This window comes from Amblyomma mixtum, chromosome 9, assembly GCF_055824585.1.
Source record: "Amblyomma mixtum isolate Tamu chromosome 9, ASM5582458v1, whole genome shotgun sequence".
Taxonomy (NCBI): domain Eukaryota; kingdom Metazoa; phylum Arthropoda; class Arachnida; order Ixodida; family Ixodidae; genus Amblyomma; species Amblyomma mixtum.
This window is the reverse complement of record NC_143020.1, coordinates 102998217-103021527: the sequence shown is the minus strand read 5'-3', so window position 1 is coordinate 103021527 and position 23311 is coordinate 102998217. Positions and strand designations below refer to the sequence as shown.

At 45.9% G+C, this 23311-nt stretch overlaps 1 protein-coding gene across 1 annotated transcript; it reads left to right on the top strand.

Moving 5' to 3' along the window:
• The first annotated feature begins 12346 nt into the window (after positions 1-12346).
• Positions 12347-22999, top strand: LOC149330424 (juvenile hormone acid O-methyltransferase-like). The gene is made up of 4 exons (XM_089559846.1): positions 12347-12473; positions 13634-14192; positions 20280-20436; positions 21647-22999. The coding sequence occupies exons 2-4, from the start codon at positions 13635-13637 to the stop codon at positions 21808-21810; spliced, it is 879 nt and encodes a 292-aa protein (XP_089415972.1). The 5' UTR covers positions 12347-12473; position 13634; the 3' UTR covers positions 21811-22999.
• Positions 23000-23311: the final 312 nt, after the last annotated feature.

Sequence of the window (23311 nt, the reverse complement as noted above, 5' to 3'; positions counted from 1 at the left end):
GCGCCGCTCTACCCAAGATCCGCCCGCAACCGGTGTCGCACTTCGCCGCCGTACAGCAGTCCCTCAGAAAGACTGCTCGAGCAGCGACAAAGCATGCCTGCTTATGTTTCGAGCTTTCGGCAACGGCATCGCTCGCGGGCGCTCCGGGCGACGAGCTCTTCTGCTGCCTGGTTGCCGTGGTCGTCGCTAGGCCTATAGCCTCTTCCGCATCGAAGTCGCAGCGGCCGGCGCTTCGGAAGGCGCCTGCGCTATAATAAAAGGCCTACTCTACACATCGCTTTACTGTCAACAGCATCATCTCACAATAAAATAATAGTATGGTAAATCTCCACGACGTCTTCAGCAGCGAAGCGAGCGGGCGCCAGGCGAGCCGGACCGCTACGTCGGGCCAGCGGCAGCTGCGAGGCGGTTGTGGCAAAAAGTTTGCTCGTATCACAGTCGTTACCTTTGCCAACAGCTTAGTATTCGTCAGCGATCCTCAAAAATGACACATTTTTCACATTTCTTATCCCAGGGTTTATTATTTACGTCAAGAACACACTTTAGCTCCTTTTTATGACGCCGGCAGACGGGATCCAGGCTGGCCGGCCGGCCGGCATGCTCGGCGTACTTCACGTTCGCACAAGAAAATACATAACATCCATGATACTAGAGAATGCTTCCTACATTAGAGCACGGGCAATATGCCTCTGCAAAAGTGGATCTTTCGTCAACGACATCGCCTGCGGCAACGCCGGGCGTAAAGCACCATCGCTCTCGCGAGCGTGCAGAAAAAAAAAAAGACTCGTGAGCCTCGTAACCAAGTTTGCTAGGCCGCGAAACCGCAAAACTTGGTCCCGTACGTCAGAAAACTGTGCAATGACGTAGGAAATACTTGCTTGTGTTTTCTTCTCTGTTCCTACGTCACATTGATGCACTAGCGATGGCTCAGACTTCAAGAGTGAGCATTTTCACAAACTTTAAAATGAAATTAAAATATGTTCTAGACCTCCCTTAAATTTAATACTTCGCTCTTATGGTCCTCACATACAAAGGAAACGTATGGCAGTCTTTTGTACAACCTTGGAATTTGGTGTCTCTACCCCTTTAAACGTGGAACTGAAACTGGGGAACAGCGTTTTTTGCGCCGTTTTACAGTGAAGGCTCCTCACGCCTCTTTTCCTGAGATCGAGACTTTTGTGGTCTTTCGTCACCAGATCTTCCCAAAGAGTGAGAAGAGGACATAGAAAGGGAAGGTGCGCGGTTGGTAGAAGGAGCAAGAGGGGGCCACTAATAGGCGTTGCCTATTGGTCCGCACCAGGCGGATGCGATCGCTAAAGTGAGCGTGATCGCGGCCGGAGTGTACGAGAGCGCGCGCGCCGCCGCCGAGTCAAGACCGGCCGTATCGTGATGTGTGGCGCTGCTGCAGCATCCACACCCACTGAATCACTGAATGGCTGCGTGCATTTCACAGTGCTGGTAGGTGGTATTGCTCGGCCCACACCAGGTAAGCGAGATGTGCGAGTTCTAAACACGCTGCGCACCATGCACGGGGGTAGTGGTCGATATTCCCGCTTAAATGCAGTTCGGACAAGCAGCTTGCTGTGACTTTCACGGCCGTAAATACAGCTCAGAGGGGGTGCCCGGCTCAGGACGTTCGACATAAGAAGGTGGTCAGAGATAGAAATCATGTATTGGGTAGAATGGAGGGCAAAAGCGATAAAAACTCTGGCCACAAACGCTCTGAGCGACACGATTCCGCGGCCCTCTGGACAGAATTGTACAGCCTTTGTCAACTGTGCGTAGTTTCCGAGGTGATGCTATACTTTCCTTACGTCAGCTATCATATGCTTCGGTTTTGGAAGATGGGAGTTGTATTGCAGTGAAAAAAAAAAATCATGGTCGATTTGCATAGTTAGACCAAATGCGAATTAGGTGCGCTAATCGGGTTTTACTCCGGTTCCGTTGTTCAGACCCAGTGCTCACGGATGGCAGTGGTTCGGATAGCGATAATGGGTTAGTGTCCTTGTATGCGGAACTAGTCATTATCTCAATTCATAGATCACTGGGAGTCTTCCTACCACTCTTGGCGCAGTGGTCAAGCGATGCACCACTGCCACCGGTGGGACTTTGGTTGCTTGGATTTTGTTATATATATATAGTTATATATATATATTTCTTCTGCTTTTCTAATCAATTAGCTTTAAGCGACAACATATTCAGTAATATTCTTACTTAATCAACACCACAAAAAAAATAAATTAATTAAAAGAATCCCCTGTGCGCCTTGGTTTCTGTGGCTGTTGGCTTCTCTCGTATATATATATATATATATATATATAGGTTGCGAAAGCATGGAGTACTTGACTGCTTACAAGAGTATATAGCGAAGTATACGCTTCGTTAAAGGAAACATATTTATTCGACTCGACGTATCCATCGGAAGACCGATCTTCTTCAGGAGTGATTTTACATTGTTAATGCATCCCCTTTTATAGGGTGGGTACAGAACAGGTAAGTGGGAAACACAAAGCACATAGCAGAAAAATACACATAAAAAATTATTAGAGGCAGCGCGACCCACACAAAAAAAAAGGGGGGGGGGGGCGAGTGTTAGGAACAGGGAGAAAATACAACGTCCAGATGCGGCCTCTGCTTTGTTAAGCAAAACAGGCTTGCTTATTGACAGCCGTGTCCAGCTCGGAGGTACTCGACAGGTGCGTGGCCGTGCAGCAACTTTGATAAAAAAAATGGAACTTTTTTCTTCTCCTGGCCGCGAAAGCAGGAAAAAGTAAAACGGAAAAGAAAACCTTTGAAGCTGTGCTTTTTCTTCCCACCCAGCAATAATGCACCCATGCCCGGAAGTACCGGAAGGAATGTAAAAAATGTAAGCTTACATTGCGAAATTAAAAAAAGAAAAAAAAATAATAGAATGTGGCGTTCGCGGGACCACAAAGTGAGCAGACCCAGGGAGGGGGGGGGGGGGGGGGGAGGGGGAGAAGGCAAGGCACAAATGTGGCATGCAGAAAGGGGTATGACCTCAGACGACAGGGTCAGTGTTGCTTTGTTTCGGAGGTGTTTCGAAAGGGGAGGTTGGGGAGGGATTGGGTATGTGAGCGGTGGTTATTAAATCTGAATCGGAAGGAATTGTCTGTTTGGCCTATGTATTACATTCGACAGTCGCCACACTCGAGCATGTAAACCACGTTGCTGGAATCGCAGTTTAGATCTTCCCGGATAGAATGCTTGAAATTTGAATGGGTGCTTTTTGCCAGTGCCGTGGTTTCCATGTGTTTGCAGACTTGGCATCGGCTTTTTTCGCATGGTGTGCAACCCACAGCTCTCGGTTTATTGACTGTCGAATGGACAACATAGTTTTGCAGATTTTTTGGTCTTCTATATGTTACTTGGGGGACCGTTGTGAAAACTTTCGAAAGCCGGTCACTCTGTTCTATGATATTAAAGTGTTTTTTCAGGATGTTGTTAATGTTCGGGAGATTATTTGTGAAGGTTAGTATGAGATTACAGCGCTGTGATGTTGGCTGAGATTCCTTAAAGGTGCCCTGCGACGTAGATAAAGCATGGGGTCTTTATTCTTTGTATGCGGAGTAAGGAACATTGTGAGCCTTGAACGCGCAATGAGATCACCGAAACCATAATATTTGATATTTTAATCTTCGCTAGAAATGCTTGTTTCGGGCCGATGGTGTCGCAACGCGGCGGCCATTTGCGGCAGCGGAAATGAGGTGGCATCCAGATAGGGCACTGCCTTTCTCATTGGTTGGGCGTCCAGTTTGCATATTGTTCCTTTATACTTGCGAAATGGATCCAAAATATTATGTCTGAGTACTGAAAGCTTTTCGGATGCCACAAAAACTGGAAAGAAGCAGGGAAAGCGAACGAAAACTAACAAGAAAAGTTGGAGGCTTATCAAGGTTAAGCCCCAGTGGATGCGAAGCAGCCTTCGTTTTGCATTCTTATTATTAACGTCCTTAGCGTTTGGAGGCATCTTGACCGCATACACGACCGGCGCAAAGACGCTGGCGCGGTTGCGGGCACAGAGACTGACGCGACGGCGGGCGCGCGCCGCTACTGCCGACAGCCTTCCAGTCTGACTAAAAAAGAAACTTCGGGGAGCTTCCTTTGTTATTAGTAACGCCTGCCCTGACTAGGGCGCCGCGTACACAGGGGAAGACGCCGTAAAAATGAGCGGCTGTCTACAGCCCCGACAAAGCAACAACTGCATGCACGCTTCCGCTGCGTGTGCGCTAGGCGCGGTTCTGATTGGTAGCGCCCAATCTCGGTACTGGGTGAGTGAAATGGGAGGCAGCGGTCGTCGAACTCTCGCATCGACGAGGCTGCATATTTTAAAGCGCTAGCGCGAAAGCGCTGGGAAGCATAAAAAGCGGGTAACGTCCTCAACACTGGTTTGTATGACTTGCAGCTGACTGTTTTTGCGAGCCGACCTAATACCTGTGCTACACGGCAAGGTTCGAATGACATCCGAGTCGAATGACATTCGAGAATTGGAATGACATTCGGACTCGACGAACTCCCGCGGTGCTACACGACACTTTCCAAACGCATTCGAAAGCCTCAGCTCGTTTTCAGTGTAGAACGACGGCGGCGGTCACACTAGTCCGACAACGACACTATATATCACGCTTAACAGCAGCATGTCATTGCAGTGAAATATCTGGTTTACTATAATATCATTGTAATGGGACAGATTTGTCAGGCCAACGACACCGACGAATCCGATCGGCGGACGGTCAGCCTTGTCGGCGGCTGAGCGAAAGCACGATGATGAGGCGGCCATGTGAATATGTTCGCGCTTCTAAATGAGCGATACGAACGGCTACATTTCACATGTGCACACCTGAACACTCACCAGCGATAAGCGCTTGCCAAATTAATTTCAGTCGACGACGGCTCCCTTCCCTTCCGCGACGACTAGGCCCAGCGTAGCGAGTCCGCCGGGTTGGATCTGTGATTGCGGTGGTTGTGAAGAGCGAATCACAAGCTTTGGCGAATGCAAATGGTCACCGAGTGTAGTTTTGGCAACAGCGACCTGAAATCAACTATTGCTTACACCGCAGGGCACGTATACGAAGAACGGCAAACGCCGATGTGACCCAGACTGCCGAGTCGGGCTTTACGGCCAGCAGCAGTCGTCGCCGTCGCTAGCTTGTGGATAACAAGTTAGGCCGTTCCAGTTAAAGCGAATGGTCGCCAAACATACTTCTGCATGAAGTAGTTTGAAATAAAGTACTGGTCACGTCGGAGGAAGCCGGAACAAGAAGCGATAAGCGCCGGTCCTGCTCGATGTCAACAACCCGGCTGTCGTGTTTCTCAAGCGTGCGATCGCATCATCGCTTCCGACACATTGTCGCACTGCGTAAACAAGCACGGGTACAACTGGTAAAAAAGAAAACAGGTTGTTTAATAGAACTAAAACACAAATTACGTTTTATGTCATGAAAAGAGCTGTAGCTGTTCGTACGCAGCAATGTAAACAACAGTATGAGTACAGTCGTCCTCATCGGCGCACTCCTGTGAAAATTTCATGCTGACGCGGTTAATGTTCGTTGGTGTAATATTATCTTCAAGCATTCCCTCAGACAGAGCACGAGCTATTTCCTAAACAAACAGCAGAAAAAAGCGAGCAGCGGGTATCGAAATGAACAGCCACAGAGCCGAAAGCAGTCGCTCGGCTGTGGGCGGGGCGAAGCGACGGCAGCGGCGACGGCTATTGGTCGGTTCGGGCTCGAAGGCATTCCAAAATCTGGAATGTCTCCGCGTAGCTCCGTCGACTCGAATGTCATCCCAACCGAATGCCGTTCAAAAACGTCGTGTAGCAGCGCACGTTTGGCAGTCGAGTCGAATGACATGCGGTTGGAAGGCATTGTAAAAAACGGCTCCTTTTTTTTTAAAACTAATGCTCTGTATACACGCTGCAGCTTTGCGGCGATGTTTTCTTGACGGCAGACGTACGTGAGTCGCTGCCGACCATTTTTATCGCAAACGTTGGCGACAAAGTGTTCCTGACCAAGGGGCCTCTAAGGGCCAGCGCTCTAACGTTTAAGCCAGTGCCGGGCGAAGCCGGTATTAAGGTAGTCAGGTACTCACTGAACCGTGGCCCAGCTACTTGCCCACATCAGATAAGTGACAACAATGAGTAGTCATAACTATCGTAGTTATTGAAGTGAAGCTTAAGAGTCTTCGAAATCGAAAAGGCGGGGGCGTCCCGATGTGGCCACTTTAAAGCCTACGAAAATATAATGTTCTTGTGCCGATTCCTTTCCTAGGAAAGAGGCAATCGCAGATTTAAAAACACAAGGACAGGACACCAAAAATTAAGATAACTGCTGCGACCCGCATTGGGAGAATCCGAAAGCATTGACGCCTCTTCGGCACTCGTCGCCTCTCTTTATAATTTTCTCTTTGTTTGTTAATTTGGTTACTGATTTAGCGTAATTATCTCCAGCTTTAATTAAATATCGATTTAATTAATCTGACTGTGGCTTCTTTTATCTCAGTTTAACCATTTTGCTTTTCAAATTTGGAGCTGTGATTGCCTTCCCGTCCACTTACTATATCCCCGTCCAGCCTATTCAACCGTGCAATGGTTTTTGCTGATAATTAATTATTTAATCTATGTCAATGAAACTTTTTCTTCGATTAATTATCATTCATCAGATACATTTCAATTCATTTCAAACTTTATTTTTGCTCCTTTGCCTATTTTAGCACTATTCTGCCGTCCGCGGCTGTTTTCCCGTCCACTCACTATATCGATGTCCACGCTATTTCGACGTTTTTTCGACATTTTTGGCTCTAATTAACTAATCATTCTATCGGCATAATTTTTTTTTCGCAGCATCCTCAGACCATCCTCCTTCGATTACAAACCACTCGTTTGATGCTCGGTTTGTTGCGTACCCTCGAGCTATCCTATCCGCCTCCTGATTTCCCGTAATGTCGGTATGTCCCGGCACCCAAACTATTGTGTGTTTGGCCTGGTTGTTTTCGGTTTTGCCACTTGAGCGGAGAATGCGGAGCGCGCTGTGGCTGATTCTGCCGTTTAGCAATCCCGACCCCGCTGAGGAACCCGAGCCGGTAGCCCAAAGCTATACAGAGATTTTTAACTACTACAGAGTTATGAGACGAAAATCCCCGCCCCCACACAAACAACTCAATAGAGAAGACGCCGTAGCATGGCGACAGTTACAAACGGGAACATTCAAACATCCTAAGTAAAAGCTACCCCACACAGTACAAGAGCGAGTGCGCGTGGTGTGGAGACAAGCCAACCCTATACCATACCACATGGGCATGCCAGAAAATAGACAAGCTACCCATAATTGAAAACCCGAGTGCGGAACAGTGGGAGAGGATGCTATCCAGCCACATCCTGAAAGTCCAACAAGGACTAGTATGGCGTGCACGCAGGGCAGCTACCCTCAGCGGAGCCCTGGACTAGGGGCACCGACCCTGATGATAAGATGGAAGACTCCATCTGAAGCCGCAAAAAAATATTGTAAAATAGAGCAAATAAATGTTTTCCACCACCACCACTTGTTTGATGCTATCTCTGCTGAGAACGTCACAACTGCTACGGATACGTTTTGCGGACACGTTTTGGGGACACGTTTTTCTGACTCGTTTTGGTGACACGACCCCGCCGACATAGCCGAGAAATCCTTTCAAATTAATAATTCAATATTGTGGCGGCAGTACGACAGCATTAGAAAGGCAGTCGTGACTGGTGGGGCTTGTGAGAGCGAGGCCAGGTTGCTCTTCCCGAGCTCTTCCTGTTCGCCACCTGCCAGCTGACAGGGTTTGCACGCGGAACTCCACAGTCGAATTTGGTATGCTTACGTCACTTCCGGTTTGGTGACGTCACTAGTCGCCAGCTAATATGCAGTTGGCGCCTTCGTCAGCATTTTTGTCCATACTAGAGTCCTACGATTTCTGTAACATGGTCACATCGCCTAAGCGTATTACCAAATCAACGTCATTACACGACACGTTTGTCACAAATGTACCTGCCGAAGATACAGTACCCAGCGCCTTAAACTGGGACGTTAGCGATCATTTACATGTTTTACTATTTGTGAAGCAATATAGTGTGCCTCTGCATACAGCAAACGAGAACTTTACATATCGTCTAATAACGCCATGCATGCCAGAAAGGTTCGGAAAGGGAATGAATATCTGGAGCAAACTGGGGCAGAGTCATGAGAATCAGTGGTGCAGATAAGGCGTACGAAAAGTTATTGGGTATATTAAAAGCAATAAATTTTTATTTCTTTCCAATTAAAACAGACCGGAAGCGTACGAAATAACCTAAAACCTGAGTCTCAGGGCACCTTAGCAGGCAGATTAAAATGAAAAATAGACTTTACCTGTCTTTTCTCTGAAAACTCAGGACCCACGTAAATGGATGGACTATAAGGGACTCCGGAACAAAATAAACAAATAAAAACAGAAAACGAAAAATGAATACCATCATTGCGTTTTTACTAATACCAACATGAAAAGAATTCGTGTCATGTGGCTAAAGTCAAACGAAGAACTGAATCTAAAATCTTATGGTAGATAAATTCAGAGTCTGTTTATAGGTGGCGAGGCAATAAAACTGGCAGACAGATTCAATTACTTTTTTTTTGTTGAAATACGGGACAGGATTAATGGCTTACAGTTGCAACCATGCCAGTTGTGCCACAATCACTATTTTTGGCCCCCGCGTCCATCAAACAAGTCTGCTCAATATTTAATGACCTAAAAGAGAGTCATTGACGAGACGCTGATTGCGTAGAAATTAGGCCAGTTAAATCGGATTCGATTTAGTCGCGCCTCTATGAACAAACATATTTAATGCACCCCTTTCCACTGGAGTTTTTCCGGAGCAGATGCAGATAGGAAAGGTCGTCACTATACACAAATAAGGGGATAAAAATAACCCTGCGAACTATCGGCCAATGTCCATATTGCCCATATTTTGTGAAGGTCTAGAAAAAAATAATTAACGTCCGAAAAGGAATTTTTTTCACGAAAACATAGCCCGATTACATATCGCCAGTACAGGTTTAGAAAAAAAAAGTTAAACTGAAACTTTTCCCACGTTTCAGTGCCATATGATCTTAGATTATTCCGAAAAAAGGCTGCTAACACTGGCTGTATATCTAGATTTAAGTAAGGCTGCTGATAGGGTTAACTACAAACTCCTTATTTGTAAACTTTAATCATGTGGTATTCTTGGAATGGCATTAAAACTAATTAGGTCCTACTTAAGCAGACGCAGTCAGTGTGTTTCAACTGTTGAATACGAATCATGCATCCGTCCGATAAAATTTGGTGTGCCCCAGATGCCCCTTAGTCCGGTCCTTTTTATTTAAAATATAAATGTTATTGTGACAACTACTAATGCTTGCAGGTTCTTCATTTACGCAATCGACTGCACCGTATATAAAAAAGGAAAAGATTTGGAAAGTATTTGAAGACGGGCAAACCTGTATGTTACAGCCTTCAGGATTGTTCTCCGAACGGTAACCTAGTACTGAATGAATTAAAAACGAAGTGTGTTCACTTTCGCGCAGCAGATTCTCCAGTAAAATTTCCCGAAAACCTTAAATTGGGTGCCTACACAGTCACAGTTGAAAAACATGTGAAAACGTTAATAGCAATTTTCTCAGAAAATATATCCTGAAACGAAAAAATGAACGCTACGTGTTCAAAAATAATAAAAAAAAGCAGACGCCGGCACACACTTCCTGTCGCCATAAAAAAAAAAAAGCTCATATATACTTGTCTTTTCTTTTCTGACCTTATTTACCGTGCGTCAGTTCGGGGAAATACGTCAGCGAAAAACCTGAATAAAAATGGTTTTATAAAAGAAAACCGTGCGAGCAATGCAATACATTCGTTTTCAAGACGATACAGAATATTTTGATGCAATTAATGCAGTTGCAGATGTGTATAACCAGAAATTATTAAGAAGCTATAAAAAAATGCACGGAATACTTAATTCTTTTTACCTGGTGCTAGCCTTGAAAGAACTCAAAAGCGTGCATCCATATCGACACCAAGCCCGGTGGCCAATGCCATTTTCACGCACAGAGTATATGTGGTCGTCAACGGGCAAGTCGCCGCTTTGAAAGGGGACAATTTCAAACTCGCGAACAGTGCGCAGCTTGGATTACTTCCGTAACAGTGGTACCGTCAGACATTCTAGATAATGAATCAGCCGAGGTTATTAACAAAGTCATACGAAGGTCAGACGGGAAGATTTAAGGCTCTACTTCCACCAAATGCAGTTCCCCTCGCGAGGTGTCACTTAGGCGAAATGCTGCTACGCGGGAAAGGGAAATGTCATTCAGAGTTCAACTTTTCCAGCGAAATATTGCAGTATACATGCACCTAACCTCTCCGCCACCGTTCTGTCGAGGCGAAGCCACCGTACATGCTCATCCACATCCGGCGTTGCCGAACAGCAGGAGAAATATTATCAGCTGAAAGGAAACCGTGGAAAAAGGAAAACTGTGTGGAGTGGCGACCTCCAAAAGAAAGTTTGCGAGTGGTATGATAGTCTGGTATTCGGGGCATATTGTGATCAATATTAATAAACAATATAATTAGCGCATTGTTGTGCAGAGGAAAAAACAACGCCTCGACATCGCTTGATGAATTCGCAGAGTTGAATTACGAACTTCGAACTTCAGACACGGTAGTCGCTCGAACCACAAACACACACAAGACAGGGTGCGGGACGAGCGCAAACAACTGATTTTATTCAATGGACACAGCACATATTTGAAGGAAAAGAGTGCACTTCGAGCATGCGCAGCGAAGTACAGCAAGTGTCAATTAGTAGCACCCAAGACCATAACTTACATCGTCTTATCGAGGAAGGCTACCTCACTATTGAACAGTACAACCGTAGAATCAATGATACATGCATCTCCTCTTTTCTTCTTCTGTTCCTCTTTTCTTCGGTTGCCCTGCTTGCTTCTTCTTCTTCTTGTCCCTGTCTTTTTTTGCGCTTTGCTAAGTTCAACATGTATTACCAACTCGCCCAACTTTCTGCATTGCCCTTAGGTTGGGCATTACACAAGGGGGAGGGGGGGGGGAGATCCGTTACAAATTGCAATGTTAGCGTATACTATATAGTACAAAGTAGTATATGTAGTTCAACCTCGTTATATCGAAATTAAGAGGGCCCGGCGATTACTTCGTTATAGCCGTAGCTTTGTTACAGCCCGTGTTGACCGAGCTTTCAAGGGGAACCGTCATATTGCTTCGTTATATCGATTACTTCCCTATTAAACCTTTGGTTATAACGAGATTTGACTGTGCTGTTTACTACAATGGTAGTATGAGAGCACTCAGTTTGATGCAGTGGTGCGAGCAAGTCCCGTCGTCCCGGGAGAGCCGTATATGCCTATTTATTTATTTATTTATACAAAATACCTACAGCGCCCGCACTGGAGCATTGTTGTAGGGGGGAAACATAAAAAACAACAGATAAAATACAGTAATTGAAGCAAATGATGCAATATACTAGGAAACCCATAGACTATAGGAGTAAAGGCAAATATGAAAAGAACGTTGCAGAAACAAAAGCACGCCCGCGACAGACGCGGAGAAAACGACATTTAAAATACAGCACTATTTTAGCAAACACAAAACACGGTTTTGAAGCCGTTGACCATCGATGGGAACAACGCATCGTCATTGACCCCGACTCGCTTGGATGTTCCTGTAAGGAGTGTGCGACAGGCATGATGAAATGCAGAGCACGTGAAAGCAGCAATATCGCATTTTAAACACACCGGACATACGCGAAAAGATACCTCGAACCCTTTACTTACTTTGCCATCTTCCCAAAGTTGTGATAAATCGAGATGCTTTACCGAGAACGGCAGCTTCGTGCGGGAAACCTCGCATATGCCAGGACCACCGGAAGTGGCAGACCAATGAGTCATCGCGAGATATGACAAAAATAAAATAAAAACAGGAAAAAAACAAGGACTTATACCATCGCCACGTGTCACCTTCCGCAGAGGTCTCATTCATTCAAAACAAAGAAATACTGGGAAACCAGTTTCAGTTTCCTGCCTCGGGAATGTTTATCATTCCCCTTGTCACTGCATTTCTGTTCAGGCACGATATGCACACACTGCAATTTACTTGACGGTAGAAAGCTTCGCACTAACCCTCGCAAATTTCCCGCTGGCTTTGGAGCTCAGCAACAGGATGTCCGCTTTGCGATGTTGTCGCTATAAATGACGAGTGAGGAAGGAAGTACTGTGATGCACGTGCCCGCATGCGGCGGTGACCCTGCAAGCGGGGCCAGGAGATGTCTTTATAAACCAGCTGTCTCCTTGGTGATTCTGCACATTCACCTCACAGTACAGCTCTATACACGTCGCGCATCAAGCCCTGCAGCTGCAAACTTCGGCTATAGGCCAGCACACTTTCCGCCGCACAAGGTAAAACTAGGTACTGGAGTAACGGACACTGGAATACCGCGACACAGGCATAGAATGAGTGGCTTATATCTGTGTTCTTGCTTCTGGCTAGGCGTGCAGTGTGTACCAAAGTGAAATGGAAGTTGTTGTAAAATGATTTTAGCGCAAACAGAGGCTGATTTCGCTTGCGCTGCAAGGTCGAGAAGTTGTAGCGTAATGAAAGATTTCGTTCCGCAAAGTACTCCTTCTCATTAATTCTTTTTAAGCCTCAGTGCGATTATGGTGCACCTGTAATGCAGCCAGGCTCGATCATAATGAATTTTGGTGCGGTTCATTTAATAAGATCATGTAATTGTAGACATGATGCTATTTCGGGAAAGCAGAATTAAACTAAGCGACGAGCTTAAACACATGGAGCAAAATTAAGCGATTAAATGAGCAGATATAGAAGTTCTCGACAGGAAACGTGAATAAAATTCAGGAGGAGAAGATGGCATCGAAGATGAAGCATTTTGAGTGATGATTTGTGTATGGTTCTTTCTTTTATGGGGTTTAACGTCCCAAAGCGACTCAGGCTATGAGGGACGCCGTATTGAAGGGCTCCGGAAAATTTAGACCACCCGTGGTTCCTTAAGGTGCACTGTAATCGCACAATACACGGGTCTATAGCATTTCGCCCCCAACGAAATGCGAATGCCGCGGCCGGGATGATTTTCGCATATCGAGTTCATGATGCAACTGTGCGAATTGACAAAGGGATGTCGAGGCGCTGTTTTGTCCTCTGCACACCAATGCCATATTTATATTGTTTATTAAGATTGATCACAATATGCCCTGAATACCAGACTATTATACCATTCGAAAACTTTCTTTGGGAGGTCGTCACTCCATAGTTTACAAATCTTTAACATTTTCTTGAACAAACGAACAAAGAAGAATGATGGCGTCATATCCATGCTATAGGCAGCATGCTTCAGACACGATGTAAGCCGCCTTGTCTGCCATTGGGGCTACTGCGATTACTGAAGTTTCGCAGCCTCTCAGCACATTGCTCCTCAAGCTTTTACTTCTCAGCCCTAAAAGTTGCAGTTTCGTCAAGAATACATAACCGGCAGCTTCTGTTAGCGTAATTTCGAATACCTCACAAGAAAGATTTTTTTTTTGTTGCTTCACGCTTCAAGGATGCCAAGCGAAATAACTGCAGAACCTAATTTGGTAAACGGGACTTTGAAGAACCCAAAGTACAACTCCAAGCTGTACGCCAGCAATGACGAGAGGCAACGGGAGTTGAACCTCAAGGTTCTGGACTTACTCGAGATGGCATTCACACCAAAGCCTACTGAAGATCAACAATTCCTGGACATCGGTTGCGGAACAGGCGACTTCACCCGTGACTGGCTCCTTCCGAGGTGCCCTCCGTGCCGGAGAATAGTGGCGGTGGATGCCTCAGAGGAAATGCTGTCATACGCGCGCCAGAACAGCACGCATTCCAGCATCGAGTACGATTTCTTGAACGTCGGTGGGGACGTATCCGCATTCGTGGCCAAGTATGGACAATTCGACCGGGTCTACTCATTCTTCTGCCTCAACTGGGTCAAGGACCTGTCGGAAGCGTTGAAGAATGTATCCACGTTGCTGGCTCCTTCCGGAGAGTGTCTCCTGGCCTTCCCTGCGTGGTCACCAACCAGGATGCTTTGGAGGAAGATGGCACAGCTTGATCGCTGGAAGAAGTTCTCAAAGGTGAGCCTTTTTCTCCTTACTTGCGATGGACATGTTTTAGGTGCGGGGTTCGAACCCCAATGCGGCGGCGTGCCCACCGGGGATACAATGGGTGCAAGGTTTCGGCTTATCTGGTGTGCGTCTAATTTGGGGTGAAATGCTTGGGTAATAGGTATTCGACCTCACTGCACAAAATAAAAAATGCCCCATTGTGTACAAGAAATACTTCGTGTCATGAACCTCTTTGGAAAAAGTTGTCCTTGCGCCATAAAAAAAATTGTTATTATCATCATCATTTTTATTTGCAATGATTTGAGCTGTGCCTAAAGCTGGGAGGGAAAAACAGCGCTCAAAACCTTGGGCAGGCTTGAATATTGTTTCTGACAGAACTTTAAAACTTTCCTGACCAGGCGCGTCTCACAGACTTCAGTGCCGCTAAGCAGGCTATATCAGTGCACTCTGCAGAGAAGTGTCAGGCAGCTGTACGTGAAGGGGTTGTTAGCAAGGGGCAGGGGCCCACCCGTTATAGCTGGTTGTTCTTAAAGGGATACTGAGGCGGTTTTCGAATCAGCAAATTTTTTAGGGTTTTGAAGTAGTGTCATTGCCGATCACGTCTGTGAAATTATTTTTTCGATTTTGGCAAAAACAGTGGCGCAATCACCAATTAAAAACGCGATGTTTAAATCTCCCGCGCCCCGCGCGAGCGCTGGGGAGGAGAACAGCGGAGAGGGAAACCTCGTCCATGTCGGCCAACGTGACGTCACGTTGAGGAGCCGGGGATACTTCGGCGCACCCGAGCGAGCTTTCAGCGCGCGTTGTTTCTCGTGCTGCATGCGTTGTTCCTCGTACTGCGTGCGTTGTGACGTACAAAGCGTGCCAGCCGACCTTGAAAATCATATTCAACACAAGGTACTACTCTGCGGTCGTGTCCACGAACAACTACGGCCGCGACTGTGTCGCCTTCCACTGTTTTCCGCAAGATCATAAGCCCGCAGCGCAAGCGCTCGCTGCTGTGACGAAGAATTCAAGCCGGCCAAAGCAAGCCTACTCTGCTCGAAGCACTTCCGTAAGAGCGGCTACATGCAGAGCTTGTCCCTAATGTGATCTCTGGAGATTTCTCTCTAAAAGGCGCGGCTGAACTATGACTCAGTTCCTTCGATTTTCTCGCGCATGAGAGGCGTGTCACCATTCGCAAGAAGCGCCTCTTCTAAAAGTAGAAACATGCTCACTTAGCCCCTGCAGAAACCTTATAGAGGCTCAAGCATGTGTCGCTCTCCTCAGCTTAGGTGCGGCCAGACCACCTGAGGCGTGCTCAGCAAGGCTTGATTAGTGATTTTATACTCGGTTCGACGTGTCCAAGCAAGCAAGCAAGCAATGAAAAGCACAATAAAGCAAAGCAAGCAAGCATCGAAGTTCTTCATATGCGGCATCTCGTTTAATCGTAGCTAAGCGATTAAAATGAAAGCGTTCTACATTCTGATTTCTGATGCAAATTTAAGAGAGAAATGAATGCCAACCGAGTTTTTGCAAGAAAACACCGCAACCTTACTCGGTTTCTTCATCAAGTTGCGGCAGCGGGCGAGTTGCAGCTAGCTTGGCTTTTAAACACACATATAATTGGCAACTACTTCACTGAACCTAAACTGCAAATCTAGGAAGGGCGAACGTTTCCGAGGCAGCGATTAATATTTTCTGGCGTCTGCTGAACGCGCCACGAGTGAAGCAGCAGCCTTGTGCGCGTATTTGGCTTGGTTTCCAGCGCACTATGATTGCGTCACTATCTTGTGGTCACATGCCTCGCAGTGCTTGGCCACTGCGCTTCGCTAATTTTGTCACCAACTTTGTGCTTCTTCATCGTTTCCTTGAAATACTTTCTTGCCCCAACCTGCAACGCCGGGTACTGAGAACAGGATTTTTTGTACACAGTGCTTTGGGCCTTTTCTTTAGGATGACGCTCTTCCGGGAGAGCCAGGAGGTGTCCGGTGGTGGTAATTGACTTGAGTATTGTTCGCACCCCTTCCTTTCCGAGAATACGAGCCGAGGTTGTGCTGGCACCTTTTACGCATGGTCTGCATCGCGTCTTTGACGCTGGCGTATGCTTGTGCTAGGCGTAGAATTTTTTGCTTGTGTCTTTTTTGGTTTCAGGCGATACGTGGAATGAGCAAACTGTAGTAATCTTTTCTTCAGAGACCAGTAAAAAAAAAAATAGTCGCCGTATTCGCTTTTACAACGACACGGAAAGCTGCGATCTGCACTCAACGCAGCGCCGGATCCGCATCGCCAGCTTCTCCAGTCCTCAAAGTGACGTCACGACCTCTCTTGACCAATCACGGGCGGCGGCGCGCCGCGCGGCGTGCCCCGCGGCACAGGCCGCATATTTCGGCTAAAAAAGGCAATTCGCACTTGTTTTTGCCTTATTTGGATGCGATATTCCAGTATACAGCATCAAAAACTATCGGATGCTGCTGCCATCCCGATTTTCGAAAAAAGTGCTTCAGTCTCCCTTTAACAGGGCGCTAGATGATAAGTTGGATTGCGCAAATGTCAATAAAGTCGGCATCGAGCAAAGTATATCTCAGTGTCCGCCAGTGCGTGCAACTACAACCGTTAATATCGCTGTTAACGTAAAGCCTGAGGCCTTTGAGGAACATACGTATTAGTATTTCGGCAGTGTTGTGGGTAGGAAATGAAGCTAGCAAAGCCTGAGCGAAATGAAATCGAAACTATGACCAAAGATTAAAATCGTTGCTTCCAATAAAGTAAGTTTCCGGGGGAAATCAAGGCTAACGCTATAGACAGGTCTATTCGGCCGAAGCCATCAGTGATTCCTATCGTTTACCTATGTACTAGCGAACCACTCGATGACCCCATGCGCTATGAACTTAAAGTTAAAGCAAAGCAGGGTGCTAATAAAGAACGTTTTATATCGGACACCACTGCTCGACTTTTTAAAGGGAAACTGCATAGGTTTTAGAAATCAACGAGCTTAACAGGGTCGAATGTGTGAAACTTGGAGTTAAAGCATGCGAAGTCTTTTTGGGCTAGCACTTGAAATAGTGAAATAATCGCCGATTAAAATCTGGACGCCCTTCAAGCTTCTCCGCAGCGCACAACGCCAAGTGGGGGGGCGCATGATGACGTCATCGAAGGTATCGGTACATTTCCAACACACAAACGCCTGCTTTGAAGGAAAAAAACCAACGCCACCGAAGGCGAACCGTGGCGAGAGTTGTTTGGCAGCGTCTAACGCGTCAGGGCAGGGTGTGGCTGACGACAGCGGTAATTTGAAATCATACCTTCCGTGACGTCACGCTGAGTTTTCCTGCACTCCTCCGGTGCATTGAGGAGAAGCGCAAATTTCAATCGTTGATTACGTCACTATTTTAAATGCTGGTGCGAAAACACTTGGCATGCTTTACCCACAGCCTATAAAGATTTGAATCCGTGAATATCGCGAAATTCTCAAAAAAGTGCTGCAGCTGCCCTTTAATGCGAGTTGGCGGACAAGGTGCCGTAGTAAACTGCATAGTTGCGGTTAACACAAAAAGCTTAGTAGCCCTAATTCCCTCTCACGACTTTTTCTTGTCAGGGTGCTAAAATATTTTGTTTGCAGAGGACAACCTCGTTAGGGGCTTCATCAGTCGTTTTTCAGCCATGAGGATAATTTGCGTCAAGCTGTTATCTCAGTATTATTTACTCATTCCACGGCGCATTTTGACGTCTAAGCCTAAATGCATTTCACCTGAAAACTATTCAAAATTCGGTAATTATTTATTTTGCATGCATGCTTAAGAGTCACGATTATCAGCGAATTTGAAATAAGCCGGCAGATTGGAGGCGATCAACTAGTCGCTCAAAAGCTGTTATGAGGCTGGTTCACATGCAAGCGACAGAGCGAATAGAGGGATTGAGCGGCGCGTCGGGGGGAAAAAATTTCCAGCTTTTCGGAACCTCGCCGATGTGGCCGCTCGAGTCGCCGAGACGATTCGAAACAGGTTTTTGCGCAGCGGCGGCAGGAATCGCTAGCATTTTCGCTTGCGTTTGAAATCGGCTTTAGGCGTCGCTCGCGAACGAGAACGGCGTCGCGTTCAGAGCTTCCCAAAATGAGGTTTGGTTTTGGTTTTATAGTATGTGATTTAACTTCCCATAGTGGCTCAGCCTATAGGGACGCCGTATGAACGGCTCTGGAAATTTCGACCCCCTGGGGTTCTTTAACGTGCACTGACATCGCACAGTACACGGGCCTCTAGCATTTCGCCTGCATGGAAATGCGACCGCTGCGGCCGGGAGATGCATATGTATGCACATGTATATGTCGTGTCTGTGACGCTGTAGGATTGGCTGGGTACCGAAGTCTACAGCAGTTTATACAGCAAGTGGAGCATTTATTTGTTCACTTACTAGATGCTATGAGCCTTTCCAGGCTTACACAAGAGAAGGAACACAAAAGTACATTGATCATACTAACGTTGAAGAAACAGAAAACTCGTAAAAAACAACAGAGCAGCAGAAATTGGCAACAACAGCAGCAATAAAATACAACAATTAGGTGACCGAAAAGCACACATACACACGAAAATTAAACACGGCGTTGAAACAGGCTTCAAAACCCGCGTTTTTCGGGTCAGCAGCCGAACACCGTAATCACTGAGACGCCACGGTGGTGTACCGCAAAGTAGGAAAGCTTTGTTATCGGTGAGGGGGCAGATTACAACAATGAATCTGGGGATATGTGTGTACTTCTACACGCGGCCTCTTATTTGACTACACCATGCGACCGTTGGCTGGTGCGCATGTCAGAGCGTCATCACGGCGAGTAGTGGCGAAACCAGTGACAGCAGCGAGAAGTTTTCCTCATATATGGTACGCTCTTCCAACAAGGCCAACGCAGACCTGCGACAACTAACTCGTTTTCCTGCTTCCTGCCTGGGACACATGCAGCTGTTATCTATTTTTTCTTCTTAGTTATGTAGCTTTACTGCGCGTGCACCGAAAAGAGCGAATAAATAATGCACGCGACCGGAAAAGTACCCGATGTAATGAAAAGAAAAAAAACTGTTCCTTTCGTGTGTCGTGCTTTGTTTTTCATTACTGCACTGTTATCACCTTGCGCACACGTGGCTTTGAACACTTTTAGAAACCAAGAAGTAGGATTTTCGTATTAATTTTGGTTCGTGTGATACCAACGCACCTAGCTGCTTCTCCACCATTCACCGGCTAAGGGAGCATATACAGTCGAAACTCGTTATAACGAAACGGTTTATAATAAAATAACGGATATAACGAAGAAATGCCAATTACCCTTAGAAGCTCGGTCAAAACCGGCTATAACGAAGCTACGGCTATAACAAAAAAAAAACTACCAGGCCCCTTCAACTTCGTTATAACGAGGTTCAACGGGGCTACAATGCGGAGTCTCGATTTTGCTTGCGGTTCTACAGCTACTAATGAAAATCCAGCCAAACGAATGCTACCTATACACAACAGCAGTGAAGCTGTGAAATATCTCCGGGGCATGCATTTCACAGCAGAATAAATGGCTGGGACATGCGAGACATTGTATTATACCGTTGCCTACTCAGTAGTTCACTACTTTTCGTGCCCCCCCCCCCCCCTCCCCTCGGAGAGCTGTCATCGATTAGTGTCCGAGAAGCACACAATGAAGAGGGGTGTGTCATACTCTGGGAAGAGCCTGTTTTTTCTGGCGTGCTGTTTCGGCGTGTGTTGTTTTTTTCCTTGTGCTGGTTCATAACCATGCTGTTTTTCCCGTGTGCTGTTCCTGGTGTGCTGTTTTGTCGAATGCTGTTTTGTGGCGTGCTGTTCTTTTATGTCCTCCTAGCTGACGACACTCGCTCTAGGGGTAGGGGAAGCATAATGCTCACGCGCTTAATCTGAATGCATTCACCGCTTCGCGGCGTGCTAAAGCACTGATATTCCAACCGGTCGACGGTCACGTGGTACTGTCAAGGAATTTTCCAACGATAGTTTTGAATGAGCCAAAAATTAGTGTCTGTCTCATAGAACAGGTGTTTAATTTACATTCGTATTGTGGTCAACTCTTTTTGAGGAGGAATTATTCTAATGTCTCTCTCTGTTTTCTTGATTCAGCTGTTCGAAGGTTTTGTGCCGAAGAGTCAGGACCTGGAAGACGACAAGGCGCGAATATCGTACGTTCAGGATGCGCTGCACACTGCCGGCTTGGAGCCCAGTACGTGTGAGCTCCTCTTCGTGAGACCGGACTTCAGCAAGCCTGAAGCTTACATCGGTAAGCTTCCTATAGACCTACTGCCTTCCTATAGACATTTCCTTTTTTTCTAGTCACAGTTTATAGATTGTCAATAGACAAAAGTTTTTTAAAAGTGTATGGCTGTAAATCTTAGATTCCCTATAGACTGTCTATAGGATTTGCGTTGTCTATGAACTAGCCTAAAGAATTTCTCTATAGAAAGTACTTCATGTAAAGAACTCTGTACAATGTCTACAGAAATATTGGTAAGGGTATTCTCCACTATGCATGCACAATAAACGCAAACAAACCGAAAAAAGAATTTCGTGCCCATGATATACAGGAGAGCATGACAGTGGAAACCCTCCAGAAAGGGATGGGGGGGGGGGGGGGGGGGGGGGGGGGGGGGGGGGATGTAGCTATAATTGCCACAAAGTTGCCACTGTGGAGAACGAAAAGTTGTAGACTTTTTGTCCGACTATGATTAACTGCCTCCGCTGGCGTGGATGCAGCTCGTTTTGTCAACATCAAAGATGCGATTTAGAACCCGTAGCTGTGTCCCAGTGCTTCGCTAACGTGAGGAACACTTGACGATGATGGCACCAGGCACTGGTATGGCAATTGCCAGCGATGGCAGTTCAGAACTTTTATTCTGGGATTCGCTTTTAACAGATACAGTTTCGCTTACTATGAAATGAAGCCACGTCTTGGAAGGCAAGCGCTGAAGGAACCTTTCGGTTTGCAAAATCCAACCGAAGAAACCTCTCTGAAAATTATTTAAGACGTTCGCCTGTTTCGATACAATGCCTCCAGCTGTACATTTTTAGTAAAGCAGTCTTGACGTTAAAGTTGGGTTTAAACTAACTTTTATGAAGAATTGTGAGGATGAAAAAAGCCGAAATAAGCGGGTTTTACTGAAAAACTGAGTTCTCTAATTATATTTCCTTAATGAGGAGCATCCATTACATGTCCTACACTAATAGGTATAAACATACAAGGAGCTGTTCGAAGAGAGCGCTTATATAAACAGGATAATGCGTAGTTGTTGCGTTCGCTGTCTCAAGCCACGTATTATACAAGAAACGAAAGAACTCCATCAGCACGACAGTCACCTCGTGTAACATCACTGGTGGATTCAGTGGCCTCAGTAGGTAATTGAATATGTTGGCTGCGGTCTCGCACTGAGTTTAGTAGTAATACTTTCCTTGATTTTAACTTCAAGTTCCTCACTGTATTTTTCTTCTTTCAGACATGCAGCTGTCTTTGAATCCTGCCCTCGCTTTGGCAACTCCAGAAGAAAAAGAAGCTCTCAGGCATGACGTCACCCAGGAGGTACTGAAGTGGACCAATCAAAGCGTGTACACCGCACGGCCGTCTCTTTATCTTGTGCACGCAAAAAAACCAAAGCAATAAACTCAACTCTGTCATAAAAGATACAAACAAAAAGTATTTCGAGAACAAACCGGACAACCTAAGAGCATGTTTATGAGGAGACCAGTACAGCTAAGCCTAACCGGGCACACATATTTCGCATGCCATCTGCTTCAAAATACTATTCACTCCAACACAATAGAAGGTGGTACAAATATCCAGTTATATAAAATAAAAACTTAGGGACAACAAACATTGAAATGAGGCAGGTACAGCTTAAATGTTCAGGCGAACAACTTGTCTAATGCCGCTGACTTACAAGTTAAAACCTACACGGGTTTGTGCGCTGCGTCCGCCCAGTACATTGGAATTCGTTTGCCACGCATAAAAACTGAGGAATGTCCGAAACTAAAGAACATAAAAATCATCCCTGCAAAAGCACACTGATATACACTACAGCAGACGCAAGCTTCGGTATAGGCAGTGCATAAAATGCACGGCCTTCTTGGGATAAATAGGCCTGCCTGACAAAGAGACATGCCAAGGTCTCACATGCACTCTGTGTTGAAATCATGATAGTGCTTGATGTCAAAACTCTACGCTATATTACCTTACGAACTCTTATTATAAGGGACATCAAAGATATGCTTGTCAGGTATCATGAAGCAGCACCTTACCACGCAAAACATATATCCTTAATATGTATGCTCCAATCAACAGCTTCCTACAGGCAAAAAGCCAGTCTCTGGGCACTGAAGAGTCATGGAGCAACTGAAAGAACTGACGTGCGCTCTGAAGAGAGTCCGTCCCTCGACGTTTGAAAGTATCGCTTTTGTTGCTAATTTGCTTGATACTTACGAGCTCCTTAACAATAATTCAACAAGATTTGACATAAATAACAAATGCTTGCTCTCAACAGCGCGTACTGATTATAGCAGACAAACAAGTCTTTTTATGCATTGTTAGTTTGGAACCAGTTTCCTACTGACATTGAACATTCAGCATCTTTGGGTATTTTTAAGCGTAAAGTGCATTCCAATTTTATGGTCTTACCGGATTTTTTTTCGCTGATACTTTATAACGCCAGTTATTCTGGTCTGTGTTTACTTATTTCTGTTCATACTTTTCTTCCGTTCCACTGTGAACAGCTGCTATATTCTTGATTGCATTTGAATTCCTATAACTATAAGAGGTCCTTATAGAGCCATCGTGCTCTGAGACTTCCTTCTGTATATTCACTAATGTACGACCGAATAAAAATATTATTATTATTATTATTATTGGCATTCTGTCGCACAGAAAGGTCTACAGCAGCAACCATGCATGCGTGATATAGCGCGCTACAAAGCATTTGCCACATCCTTCAGGGAGCGTGAAGGAGAGTGATGTGCTTTGAACTCTAACCCACACGTTACTGGCGCTAACGCATTCGGAATTGTGCTGACATCATGGGCGCCTAGAGTGGTTTAAGTGGATCAGTGAATGTGCAGTATGTGTCATGCTTAGAGGGAACAGGAGGAATGCTTAAACCGGTTCTTAAGGC